The sequence below is a fragment of the Rhopalosiphum padi genome, chromosome 3, assembly GCF_020882245.1.
Source record: "Rhopalosiphum padi isolate XX-2018 chromosome 3, ASM2088224v1, whole genome shotgun sequence".
In the NCBI taxonomy this organism is placed as follows: Eukaryota; Metazoa; Arthropoda; class Insecta; order Hemiptera; family Aphididae; genus Rhopalosiphum; species Rhopalosiphum padi.
The window spans coordinates 9,287,878-9,300,225 of record NC_083599.1 but is presented as its reverse complement, the minus strand read 5'-3'; the positions used below and the strand labels follow the sequence as shown (position 1 = coordinate 9,300,225).

The 12,348-nt window shown below is 32.0% G+C and overlaps 1 protein-coding gene across 1 annotated transcript; it reads left to right on the top strand.

Moving 5' to 3' along the window:
* The first annotated feature begins 8,194 nt into the window (after window positions 1-8,194).
* Window positions 8,195-11,753, top strand: LOC132924778 (glucose dehydrogenase [FAD, quinone]-like). Its single transcript, XM_060989223.1, has 4 exons — window positions 8,195-8,517; window positions 9,442-9,922; window positions 10,084-10,588; window positions 11,102-11,753. The coding sequence occupies exons 1-4, from the start codon at window positions 8,269-8,271 to the stop codon at window positions 11,751-11,753; spliced, it is 1,887 nt and encodes a 628-aa protein (XP_060845206.1). The 5' UTR covers window positions 8,195-8,268.
* Window positions 11,754-12,348: the final 595 nt, after the last annotated feature.

The following is a 12,348-nucleotide window of genomic DNA, read 5'->3' as shown; positions in this document are numbered from 1 at the left end:
TCGTAATTTCCGACGACACGTAATATATAAATATTAATTACTGCCAAGTAACGGAGCTAACTGGCCGCGACGTTATTAGGGCGATAGACTTCGTAGCATCCGACGAGTTCAACCGCGCACTCAAAGGTATTGAATTGTAGGCGGCGACGCAAACAGGGACGCGTATAAATTGGCAAAAACGGCACAACGGCTTAAAACACGAACAAACGCGTTGACCGCACACGCGGTTTTGGCCGCACAACCCGGCACTAGGCGGCGAACGGACGCAACGATGCGTCGGGCCCGAACGCCAGGAAAAAAGTGTGATATCTAATATAAAGGCTGGCCGATGGCGGCACAGCTTATATAAAATTAGCACTCACGGCTTCGGGTACGATGGCGAACTTCGAAGAGGGAGGGGGGGAAATTGATAAGTCGCGATAATGCGCTTTAGTAGATCCGCGTTCGAAACTTGTCCTAAATCATGTGTCGATTATAAAATAAAAATGACGAAAATATTGAATTTTTCAATGAAATTATATGAACAGAAAAAGCGATAAAAATTGATAAACTATAACTATCGATAAGAAATAAAAAACTCAAGAAACGATTATGATCGTTTTTTTTATATCTAAAAAACAAATCACTGACGAAAATAATATTGAACAAAATTAATTATTATCCGAGTTGTCATACACGGTCTTTTTGGACAGGTTTATGACTTTAAAAATACATGTAAATTCAACAAACAATAGATAATTGTTTTAAATAGCATTAAATGATAGCTTGACTTCTTGGATAATGAAAGTATTAAAGTACACGAAATAATATAAAATTACTTACAATGAGTAATTTGAAAAATTATAAATGCCCCGGTATTTTAAACAGCGATGCGACTAACGGGGGTTAATATTACTTAATAATAAATAAATTATTTGGTGATGTATTTAATATTTAATATGTATAATAATAATTATGGTATTATATTTTAAATAATAATTAAAATATTTGACTATTCTCTATCTATAAAAAAAATATTCTAATTAATAATTACCTCTCCATAATTTTGTAATGTTAAACGCAAGAATCTTGTGAACAACCGCTATTGCCGGTCAATGATAAAAATATGAATTTATAGTAAAAGAAATAATATGAAAATATTAAAGTACGTATAATTGACAATTATTTTCTACGGATATATCACCATTCCACCACGCCATGTCTAAATTAAACAATAACTAATAAAACCCGATTATTCGAGTACATAGAATAGACTATACGACTCCATATTTCCATAATTAATGTTAAAAATAAATGTTATTATTATGTTCATATTGTGTAGTATATTGTACAATTTTTTAATTTAAGAAATTATATAAAGTCCACGTATTCGTATACTTCTAATAGGTATGAGTGGTATAATAATCGTGTAGTAGGTACCTACGAAAACATTTAAACGAAAAATTTCACAAATCTTATATGCAAAAAATAAAGCTTTTAATTTTAAATAAAATATACTATTATTCATTTTATTATGATATGTTATAATCCTCATTTGTACCTATATAAATATAGTATATACTATATGATATTATAGTATTATACAAAACGTACAAATGTATACGTTTACATGTATACATATTTATTATTTATTATAATGCCTAAATAATTATTAAAATATATAATATATACAAATTTTTAGTCAGTATTTAGGTCAGGCCATGGCCTGACCGGCCTGACCCGTAGTTTTCGCCTAAATGGGTTATAGATAAGCAAACCAACCATTTATGTTTACGTTATATAGAGTTTTTCGACCGCCGTGAAGTTGGCCCTTACACTTAATTAAAAACAAGTTTTGCATAATGCCAAAATTTTGCAAGTAATTATAAGTTAATTAAGTGTAAGGGGCTAACTTCACGAACGTAGTTTTTTCGTCGTAAAGAGTTTCGTTATAAAGAGTTTTCACTGTACTCAAATACCACAATAAACTTAATACCGAACAGAACTCAATGGGGTTCTATGGTTAAAGTGAACATAATAAAAGGTTTCACTGAAAAAAAAAACACTGCTGTAGGTCTGTACTCTGTAGCACATTAATTTCGGGTGACCGATATATTGTAAAAGGATGCCATAGTATAAAAATATGTGATTTATTGCAGTTGGGTCCGACGAGTACATTTCGATAATATTCTAAAGACACGAATAATGCGTTTGAAAAAGATAAAATCGGGATACGATGTTGAGTGAAATTCGGCATTATATAGTGTATTATACACAACAAAAACATCTGCATGGGGGCGTGTTTCGTTACGCTTTTAAAATAGAGTTTACAAAGAATACGATTTAACCGGAATTTCAACAAAATCGAATTTTATTTAATAATTTTAACACAATGGTCCGCCATCGTTTTCAATAATATGATTTTAAAAATATTTGATACAATACACATTATTATTATTCTGCGACGCAAAACCCACAAGAAGCGATACCATTGGTTATTCAAAAGGTGCAGGTGGCTTGCGATCGCTCGGAATAGTGTTCATGTAATATTATTATTATTATTCTTGAACGTTGAAATCGCGACGTTGTGAAAAACGCCGCGTATACGGCGGCCACGTAGGCCATTTCGTCGCCGCCCATATAACAAAAGACCGGTTCACTGTGCAGGTGCTCAGTTTTTTTCACTGCAAACGACGATCGTGTGATCTTTACTCGGGGCCAGGATACTGTTTACGTAGGTAAAGCGCACCACATACCATTTTATCAAATAATATATATAATATATATATATATATTTAGAACTTAATCTATAAACAATAAAATGTTCATTAAGAATATTGAGGTGCTAAAAACAAATTATTCAAAAGTATAAAGTACGTTCATGGTTAATGAGTGGGGGATCGCGAAATACAATGCAACTTGGTGCGCAGTTACTACAAATACTACTGCGAACAGATTATTAAAATAAACGTTATCTTTCAAGTTTCAACCTTTAACTTTTTAATTATAATTAAGTTATTAATGTAATTATTAAATAATAATATAACTAAATGATTTATATATTAAGATACATTCATTTTAAATAGTAAAAACGTGTTGAATCATAGTCAATACTTGTTAATTATTATTTTGGGCCACACCTATTTTTAACACAACAAGCCGCCACTGTACACATGCAGTGTCAATAAGTTACTATATAACTTTCGATCACTATTCTGTGTATAGACACTTTCCCCAAGACCACAATGAGTAAAACAGCCAATTACAAAGTTAAAACGAGGATACGACCATCCACATCACTTGTTCAAGTTGCCAACGATGATCGACGCAGTTACCCACATGGATTTGGCAGATGAAAAGGTGAGAAACGACACAATCGCTGGTCGTCCAAGGGGAACCCGACAACGCATTAACTGCTTTCACTAGATACATCGTCAACAAATGAGAAAAATTATATGGTAAGCTTATATGATGCTCATCACTCTTGAGAGAAATGTTATTAAAGGGAGTAGTGCGCTGAGAGAAATTGGCTTTCTCCCCGACGACGGAGACCCTCATTGGGCCATCCCTATTGTCTCTGGCGGCACACGAAATAGTGCCACATCGTCACAACTACGTGTGAGTTCTTACGTGACCAAACAATGTAAATCGTTTCTTTCATAAGTGATTAATGGTGGTTATTAGATTTTATAACGGTTATCTGCGTGTGACAACTTTACCGTTATTTATTTTATAGAAAAATAAAATTAAACAATATACAATCATGATATGTAAGCATATCGTTACATAATAAATTAATAAAATTAAGTAAAAATTGTTATAAATAATAACTTGTAAATGGTTATGCTATAAAAATGACACTTCGCGTATTTAATTTTAAATAAACATTAAACTTTAAAATACCCATTATATCATTTTATTTTTTCAATGATTTTAAAATGTAGGTACACAAACTTTTCGCCTTTTCTAAAAAAAGGTATATAATATAGCACATTTTGTAAATATTAAACTTAACATACATCTTACTATTTATTATATAAAAAAAATATTTATTTTTAAATTTAAAGCGCATTACATGTAACGACGTAACGTGTATGCGAGATAACACGCAAAATTAATTTGAGTTTAAAAGTGAAACGTTTATTTATAATGCACTAAAATCAATGTAAATTACAATACAAATATAAAATATCTGAAAACTTAGTTCTATACAGTCCAAATTATTATTAATTATTATTAAATTATTATAGTTGTGTAGTATTGGCGAACATTGTTCATTTGGCAGCGTTAAGCACGCACTCCGATATACATATTTGGATGACAATTCATTTCTGGTGAACAAAATAAATGCAAGAAGTTGCAAGTATTATAGACATAGTTATATAACCATCACCTCTAATTAAAAGTGTATAGCAGACGGTACAGGGTTCACGGTATGTATTGGTATCACCGCGTACTTACTCTCCACGAGTGTAGCGAACTGGGTTTAGGTAAACTTGATGATTAAGTCTATAATAATTAATTGTTAATTATAAGTCGTAACTCGTAATGCAGCATTATTTACAACTTATCACCATCAATATTGTATCACTGCAGTTATATCTGGTTTATCTATATGATTCTTCGTGTACACATACTTTTGTAGAAAGTATCATACATTGAAGTAAGCTGAATGAAAAAATATATTTTGCATAATATAGATAACAATGTTTTATTTTCTATTCTGATTTCTTAAAAATTAAACCTCGGCTGGTTCTAAATCTACTTGTAAATATTTTCTAATCAGTATTTCATAAGTAAATATATTTAAACTTTATTTAATAACTTTAACATAATAACCATATAACCACCAAAGACATAACTACATATCTACATAAGTACAGTGTGCCTTGTATTATAATTTGTCTAGGCATGCTTTTAGCGACGACCAAAATATATTTGTTTCGAAAATATTATTCTACGAGCAGTTTGCTAAACGAAATTACGGTACTACCAGAACTGATACAAATAATCAACTTGAAAAATTAAAAAAAGTTTATCAAGAAGTTTATTGAGGCAAGAATAATGAACGATAATTACCCGTTGAGTGAAAATGAGATTCTGGTGTTGGAAGATGACAATATGATAATCGTAAATCGGTCACCATTACTTTGTTTTATTTTGATGTAAGGAATAAAATTTATTTACAATATTTTATATTTAATTATTTTAATGAAAAACTTAAACTTTAGATAATTTTAAGAAGATATTTATCAACTTCTTCGCGGAACGACATTAATCGTCCAACACCTAATTCGGAAGCTGCTAGAATATAAATGAAAATCTATAGTGACGAAAAAATACAAGAAATCTTAATTTGGTACCTAACACAAAGATCTTTTCAATATTTTCAAATAATACATATGTTTCATATTATTAGTATGTATAATGTATTGTTTATTTAATATTATTTTTTTTTCGCTTTTACGCATTACCCCAGCCCTTCACAAAAGGAAACATTTTTTTCTAAAAGTATATCAATACGTTTATTGAGGCGAGGCCATACTTATTGTAATGTACGTTCTTTCATCTCTAATAAAAGGGAAACATTACATTGTATACGGTCATGTAAAATCTGACAAGTGTTTGCGACAATAGGGCATAAGGCAGGTGCATTTCTCTTGTGCCGCCAGGAACAAGGGGGTGGCCTATTCAGGATCTCTGTTAGCAAGGATAAATGTAATTCTTTAGAAACTCAGAGGCCTTTGATGGGGCCGCCAGCGACTCTGAATAGAACGACCGAATCGTCTTTCTCACCAGTCCATGCACAACAGTCTCAAGAGTTGTATCTCTCTGCACCAGATTCCGCGAGCGACAACTGGACCTCTTTTAAAACCAGATAAGTCAGTGTTATTTTTTTATTTAAATTTACGTGTTCAGAGAATTTTTTATTTGTGTCACCTCATCACGTCATTACAATATATATATATATATATATATATATATTCCTGCGAGTCAGGTAAGTTGCATAATTATAATATACATTATATTCTATAACTATTATAATTTAGACGCATATTCTTCATACGGTGTACTTTATTATATTTTCGAAAATACGACCTCGAGAGCCCTCCGGCGATCAGAGGGAAAGTAATTGCGTAAGACTGTAATTACTAATTAATGTCCGGTGGTTAAATTTATTCTCCAGCACATTTATGTGTTGGGAATGATTCTCACAGACTTGGCACCTTCACCCTAAAAGCTTGTGACCTTAATTTAGAAATATTTTACCATTTTAACTTTTTATTTAATTTATTTTAATTTATTTAATTTAATATTTTCTTTTATTTATGTTTTAACGTCCACTAAAATACGCAAACAGACGTGAAATATATGATTAATAGTGAACCGATTAATAACCTTTTTAATGTTACAGTATTATTATTTTCCATTATATTAAATTCACGATATCAGGTGATATTTTATTTTTGTAACCAATATTTAATAAAAAGTTTGAAATGATTTAATTTAAACTTTTGATATGCTTTCAAGAAAATATATTTATTCTGAGTCAACCTTATTAATTTATAATATTAGTATTATAATATTTAGTAGCTATAAAATAAATTTTAAAAAGTAAATAGGTACTGTGATTGTTGTGTAAATGAAAAATTTAAACGATTTCTAAAATATATGATATAGATCTCCAATGTCAAAAGTCTTTGATTCCGAGGACGGCATTTATTGTTGTTGAATAAGTGGTTTTTTATTATGAACTATAGATTTAATATGTTATATATATACGTATATAAAGCTTTATACTTATGTATATAATATGTTATACCAAATTTCATATATTTCGGTTACCTATGTAAATGATTTATTCTAAATCATTTGTTTATACTGTATAGCATAACGAATCGAATTGTATAATGTTTATACGTTTATTATAATATTAATTATTTATATGGAAAATATTTGAATATTATATAACTTTATAGTTCTGTGTTACGTATATTTTTCGTAAATATATATTGTGCCGTATTATATAATCTAACGCCATTGTGGCAAAGGTCGCGGTAACAACGGACCTACCTAGCTATCTATGCGTTGTCGCAGCCGCAGTCGACGTTACGCACACAGTATGAAAAGTTAAAAGGTGTTAAATTAAAAGGCGTTGCTTCACGCAATTTAGTGACAATACGTATCCATATACCATGTCAACGAATAAAGTTCATACCTTACGCTCGCGCCACCATACATATGAGCACTTAATTCATCGACATTATATTATATATATATATATATATATATATATATATATATTATATCGTTTGTTCCCGTTATGTCACCACCGGCCGTATTACTCATCAAACTCATCGCCATCTTCGTCAAATTTTATAAACTGTATATATAGGTTACGCGAGTCGGCTTTACGCCCCATCATGACCGTACATTATTATATACTCCATATTATTGCACTTTGTTATTATTGTTGTCATCATTTATTACATGATAAGGCGGGGTACTAACACTAGTATTTTAAGTATCACTACCCTGTTATCGAACCGTCACTATTTAAAATATCATTTATTATTATCACCAACGCTGTTGGATGTCTTTTTATTATATACATTTAGTATTTGTAGACAATTTTTTTTTTATTACACGCAATGCCGTAATATACTTTGTTTTACATATAAAAAATGAGATCTAATATTACTCGTGTTATTCGACCTATTTAACTATTATTTTACAGTTGGGCACCTATATGGTTATTAAATTTGTTCCATTACACCGTGCTCGGCGTACAACTATACCACTAATGTACCGACTTTAAACTCTTTTCTCCACTATATATAGTATATTGTATACTAACGTATACATTTAGATAATAGAGCACAAATAAATTTTTTTGATGTCGACAACTCACATAAAATTCGATTATTATTCGCAAAAATGTCCATTATAATAATGTAAGTGTCCAAAAACTTTGAACACATAGTTAAGTACATTTACTTATGCATAATTTGTGGAACGGTGCAGGTGTCGACGGTTTTAAACCTCTCTTTCAGATACACAACACAAAATATTTCGTCGACAGGTATAAACGTTATTTTATTGTTGTCGCACACGACTGGTGACGACGTGAAGTAAACCCGAAAAAAATAACAATTATAATAACGCGTATAATATTATAATATCTATCATTTCTTTCTGGCAGGTGCACCTGTATAATATTATTATACACATACCTACTCAGCGTGTTCGCTTCCGGTAGTGTTCATTTACCGATCACCGTCTTCGCAAATGGCGCCCAATCCTTTCACGTCCTGGCTGACCACCCGAAGGGCCATATCGTACGGGTCCAGTGTCGGCTACATAATGGTCATCCGTATGGCCTTACTGTTCTTCCGGTCCGACATCGAGGACATCAGTCACCGGTTTGTGGACCGCCAGATCACCGAGATCAGAGACAAGTACGATTTCGTGGTGATTGGCGGCGGTTCTGCGGGCTCCGTCATCGCCAATCGTCTGTCCGAGAACGCAAACTGGACGGTAATATTCATAAATACCATTAATTGATTGCGAGTAAAACCCGTCATGTTAGGTAACATTGTTTCTACACACGAAATATTAAAATTATTCATTTTGCATTGCTAGTCATAACAGTAATTTAATACGTACAAATAAAAATTATATTAATTAATGAGATACTGAAAATGTGTATATTTCTTTCTTGTATAAGAACTATTTCCTTTCAGTTATCTCTTTTTACATAAATAATATTTTAATTATAATATTATAAGCTTGGTATAGTTTATAAATTTTAATTTAAAAAAAAACTTTATTTGGAAAAGGGATACCTTCAGATTCTTAAATTAAATAATTTAATTATTTATTGAATTAATTCTTCAAAAATTATTTTATTAAACAATAAAATAAGCGATGTTATAATAAAGATTTTGTGTCTTATTTTTATAAATTTTCAATATGTTTTCATAAATGTATGGAATAGAATACTATGCTCACGTAAAATAAATGCATTAAAAATAATCACAATTATTAATAATCAACCTACATTTGAACATATTGAAATTTAATTTATAAATTACATCAGTGTTTTAATTCAACAGTGGAAATCGAACTTTGAAATGGATTTGAATTATTTTAGTAAAAAATGGATTATTATCATTACATCAACATAATAGTATATTATATAAATATGAATATATATATATTATTTGAACGAAATGATGTTGCAGAATAAAAAGATTCTAAAATCATAATTATGGTTTTTTTAGTTTTTTTATTAATGCATACAGTTATTATTATTCAATTTTTATTGATAACAATTTAATTATAACTATAATTAAACACTATCTGTAGATGCAAATATAGGTACGGGAAAAAATATTTATATAGAAACTAAACAAATACTATAACAATTATCAAGTAATAATAATCGTTCTCATTTTTTAGGTTCTATTAATAGAGGCTGGAATCGACGAACCGGCGTATTCAGACATACCGCTGCTTTATCCTTCCCTCCAGCGCTCGGATATCGACTGGCAGTATAAAACAGAACCCAGTCATTCGTCATGCTTGGGCCTCAACGGGAACCAATCTAGCTGGCCCCGGGGCAAAGTCATCGGTGGCAGCAGTGTTCTGAACGCTATGTTTTATGTCCGAGGCAACCGGAAGGATTACGACGCGTGGCGAAACGCCGGAAATGAGGGATGGGGTTACGATGACGTATTACCGTACTTCATCAAGTCCCAGGATATGAGGATACCGGAGCTCGTGAATTCAGAGTACCACGGTACAGGAGGATACCTCAGCGTTGAGCACTTCCGGTCGAAATCGCCGATTGTGGACAATTTTTTGGAGGCCGTCAAGGAAGTCGGTTACGACGAAGTCGATATAAACGGCCGGAGTCAGACAGGATTCACTCGATCTCAAGGTACTAATTGTGTAACTTATAAAATGCAGTAGGTACCAAACGAAACATTAATAGTGTATTTTTGTCATTTATTATTATTTATTACTAACGTCGGTGTTTAAATTTCGTAATAAGAATTTTAATTATGTTAATTAGATTATGTAACTCATATGATTTTTTAGGAACTCTAAGAGACGGGTTGAGGTGCAGTACGGCCAAAGCGTTTTTGAGGCCAATCAAAAATCGTCCAAACCTGCATATCAGCTTACACACGCATGCCTTAAAAGTCGTGATCGAAAACGGCCAGGCTACAGGTGTACTGATATCGAAACTGGGGTCGATACCGAAGTTGGTGATGGCCGAAAAAGAAGTGGTGCTCTCTGCGGGCGCAATAAATTCGCCCCACCTGTTGATGTTGTCGGGGATAGGGCCTGCGGACAAGATACGTGAAGCCGGCGTAAATGTCACTAAACACATACCCGGCGTGGGGCAGAACCTGCAAGATCACATTGCGATGGGTGGAGTAACATATCTGTTCGACTCGCCCCCCGAATCCAATCCCGAAGGCCTAGGTATAGTGTTACCAAGGATGTTTACGCTGAACTCGTTCATGCAATTCTTCCGCGACAAAATGGGACCGCTGTATAGGATACCGCTTGGTGAAGTCATGGGTTTTGTAAACACGCGGTAAGTGAGCTTTCGATTTAAGATTTAAAATAGACTAATTACCAGGGCTCGGATTTTACAGCATTTGCTAATTAGTATAGGATACGGATAAAAATAACAGAGTGAGCTATAAATTTATTTTATGAACCAGGCAATCCAAATATGAAATTTAATAATACTATTTTTGCATATTTGAAGTATTTTAGGATTTTAGTGCTATTTTTTGGTAATTTGCATTATATAACGTGTTATAATGTATTTCAAGTTTGAATATTTGGCAAAACATTTAATCATACAATGTAACTCATGTAAAATAATTTAATATATTATTTTATGAATAAATAATTGTTTATTTTATTTTGTTCTTATTTCCAGATAATTTTTAATAGGTAGTCACCATGCTTAATTCAAGTTATTTTATTAATTATATATACGAGTCCTGTTAATTATATAAGATAAGCCGACATGGTTTTCTAGTTTTGTTTTAGATTTATTATTTAATCTTTGTTACATATTATGGTTTTCTCGTTGCAGCCACAATGATGATCACGATTGGCCGGACGTTCAGCTGTTTATGACAGCATCTGGGGAAAACGACGACGGTGGTCTATTGAATAAGCGGGACGTGGGCATCACCGACGAGTACTACGAGAAAGTTTTCGAGCCCATATTATATCAAGACGCCTTTACGATATCACCGTTGCTGCTGAGGCCGTACAGTCGAGGCTACATCGATATCTCAAGCCCCAACCCTTACGCCGCTCCGAAAATCGTGCCAAATTATTTCAGCGACCCGCGGGACCTCAGAACTATAGTGGAGGGTGCCAAAATCGGATACGCCATCAGCCGAACTATGACATTGAGCAAAATCAACGCTACTTTGCACAACATTGTCACACCAGGGTGCGAGACTTACGAGTTTTTATCCGACAAATATTGGGAATGTCAGGCTCGTCATTACACGATGACCATTTACCACCCGGTCGGCACGTGCAAGATGGGTCCGGTGGACGACGAGTATGCCGTGGTGGACGAACGGTTGAGGGTGAGGGGTATCAAAAGCTTGAGAGTGGTAGACGCTTCCATAATGCCTACGATTGTTAACGGCAACACCAACGCGCCAACGATCATGATAGCGGAAAAGGCGTCTGATATGATTAAACAAGATTGGGCCGGACCACCATAATAACTTATAACGCAGTATGTACATAGAGTAGGTGGTGGTAAATCATTGTTTGAATACGTCCTGTTATTCAGTTGAGTCATTATTATTTATTGTTATTTATTATTATTTATTTATTTATTTATTATTATTTATTCTTGCGTTTAATACTTTTACTAATTTATCAAATATGAAGATGTATATATCATAAATATGAATGATTTCAAAATTAATTTAAGTAAATTATTATTTTTTATTATAAATACCATAATGTCTAATACTAAGTATTATTATGTACTGTTAATAGTTTAGTTTTAACTTTTAAGTGTATATACATATTTGTAATAATAATTGAAATATTATTATTATTAAAATAAAATTATTTATTTAAATATAATATTGCTGTATTAATAGATTTATTGAAAAAAGTCAAGTTTATATATGGATGCTATGTAAGCCAATATGTATAATGTATATAATGCACACATTTTAATCTTGTAGTAGAATATCTATTAACTTAATTATATTTATGTTTAATTTATTAATAAGTACTTTATTATGTAATTGCATAAGTATATTTTAGTTGTATAAATACTTTACTGTAAACGAATTATAATAT

Bases quoted from the DNA above. Each gene is read 5' to 3' on its own strand.
- LOC132924778 (XM_060989223.1), top strand. From the start codon at position 8,269: ATGGCGCCCAATCCTTTCACGTCCTGGCTGACCACCCGAAGGGCCATA. The intron at 9,923-10,083 runs GTACTAATTGTG...ATGATTTTTTAG, and splicing joins AGGATTCACTCGATCTCAAG to GAACTCTAAGAGACGGGTTG. The intron at 10,589-11,101 runs GTAAGTGAGCTT...TTCTCGTTGCAG, and splicing joins ATGGGTTTTGTAAACACGCG to CCACAATGATGATCACGATT.